The sequence below is a fragment of the Nycticebus coucang genome, chromosome 14, assembly GCF_027406575.1.
Source record: "Nycticebus coucang isolate mNycCou1 chromosome 14, mNycCou1.pri, whole genome shotgun sequence".
NCBI classification, from domain to species: domain Eukaryota; kingdom Metazoa; phylum Chordata; class Mammalia; order Primates; family Lorisidae; genus Nycticebus; species Nycticebus coucang.
Window position 1 is genome coordinate 16,469,338 of NC_069793.1, and position 2,197 is coordinate 16,471,534.

The following is a 2,197-nucleotide window of genomic DNA, read 5'->3' on the forward strand; positions in this document are numbered from 1 at the left end:
GAAAACAAGAATTAATTATTGTCCAAGGATTGTTCGAATCTTAGTTATGCTTGCTGATTCTTTAATTCAATTTTCCTTAAATTTCTATAAAATATTTATAAGTTTTTAGTTTATTAGACCAACCTAGTAGCCTAAGTTCCTACAATATTGGACACTATGAAAACTAAAACAAAATAATGGAAAAACAAAATGAAAAATGAACATAAAAAAACAATATTAAAAATATATACAAATATAGAATTCTTATCCTACACATACTGGGCTTCACAATAGTGTAATCTTCATTATATAATTATATTACAAATGTTATTATGATAAGAATCATCATTTCCATAATGGAGTTGTAAAGTTTTGAACCAATTAAATGTGTGTGTCTTAATAATACTTGCATCTAGTCTAACATTATAGATTGATGCAAAGTTTCATATATACTCATATTTTTTCAAATTTTAAAAGCACCAAGACAAGTGAATCAAAGAGTCATTTGTTAAAAAGAGTGAAGTGAATCAAAGAGTCATTCATTAAGTCCCAAGTCTCTTACTGTTCTATTCATTCTAATGCTGCAACAGTCCTGTTATCCCCTCACCTGTCTCTGCTTTGATATCTGAAATCCTACTAATAAAATCTTCTCTAGGAATGTGTTCTGGAGCCCACCACTTTTCTGAGAGCTTCCTTTACATCCTTGTTCCTCAGGCTGTAGATCAGGGGGTTCAGCATGGGAATCACTACAGTGTAGAACACCGTGGCCACTTTGTCAGCATCCCCACTGTCGCCAGAGCTGGGCCTGCAGTAAATGAAGAGGATCGTTCCCTGCAGGACCACAATGGCTGTGAGGTGGGAAGCACAGGTGGAAAATGCCTTGCGCCTGCCCTCTGCAGAGCGAATCCTCACGATGGTGACCAGAATAAACAAGTAGGAAGTGAGGATGATCACGATGGTGATGATCTCACTGAAGGCGGCCACAGTGAACAGCAGCACCTCATTCACAGTGACATCTGAGCAAGCAAGGCTCAGGAGAGGGGGCAGATCGCAGAAGAAGTGGTTGATCACATTTGATGTGTAGGACGGGATCTCCAGAGCTGAGCACAAGTGGATGAGAGAGCACACTGTCCCACTGAGGTAGCAGCAGGAGACCAGCTCCACACAGAGCCTGTGAGACATGGTGGCCGTGTACAGCAGAGGGTTACAGATGGCCACAAAGCGGTCGTAGGCCATCACAGTCAGCAGGAAGACCTCAGTCACACCAAATGTGCAAAAGAAGTAGAATTGTGTCATGCATCCCTGGAAGGACATGGATTTGTCCTTGTTGAGGATATTAGCCAACATCTTGGGCACAATAATTGAGGAGTAGCAGAAATCTACAAAGGATAAGTGACTGAGGAAAAAGTACATGGGGGTATGAAGCCGGGAGCTAACTTGGATGAGTGCCGTCATACCCAGGTTGGCCAAAACCGTGACTCCATAGATGAAGAGGAAAATCAGTAGGAGGAAAGTTTGTATCTCAGGGGCGTCTGACAATCCCAGGAGAATGAACTCTGTCACAGCGGTGCAGTTTTCCTTGCCCATGTCCCCATATTATTTGGCATTGGACGGGAAAAAGGAACCTAAATGTCATTCTCTACTGTTTGATCCAAAATTTAGTTTTGTCCGTATCCTGCAAAAATATGTCCAATAAAGAGGTTTTGTTAATTTTATCAACAGTAATAGCACTTTTGGTGAAATTTAGCATAATTTCAGTCAACGTTTAATTGGATAACATAGATGCATAAAATTCACAGTCCTAAGAGCAAACGAAAGCACCAAGAATTATATGACCCAGTATGATTCGTGTCGTTAGGTTTCATAATTGAGAGCTGTCACTAAATAATTACAAAAGAGGTCAAAGTATCCCTTAATTAGTCTTGTTGCTCTGTGAAATTCAAATTCTTTTTTTCCCAGGCAGTTTCCAAATATTCAGATCCCAAGAAACAATTTTTGTAATACCTTTTAAGTACCTCTTCCTCAGTTTTCCACAGAAGGAATGAGAGATAAACGTAATTAGTATTGTTTTTACAGTTGAGATGGAGAAATGCAGTTTGCTTTGTGAAATAACATTTGCTTTGTGATTCTGCTAATAACTCTATTCTGTGTCAGCCATGGTTCAGGAAAATGGAAGTCTTCAGCCGTGACTCTTCAGCCTTTAAAAGATCTATTTATG

At 39.3% G+C, this 2,197-nt stretch overlaps 1 protein-coding gene across 1 annotated transcript; it reads right to left on the bottom strand.

Moving 5' to 3' along the window:
- Positions 1-630: 630 nt before the first annotated feature.
- Positions 631-1,566, bottom strand: LOC128565408 (olfactory receptor 5L1-like). The gene has a single exon (XM_053561834.1). It carries the CDS (start codon positions 1,564-1,566, stop codon positions 631-633), a length of 936 nt encoding a protein of 311 aa, XP_053417809.1.
- Between the last annotated feature and the right edge of the window lie 631 nt (positions 1,567-2,197).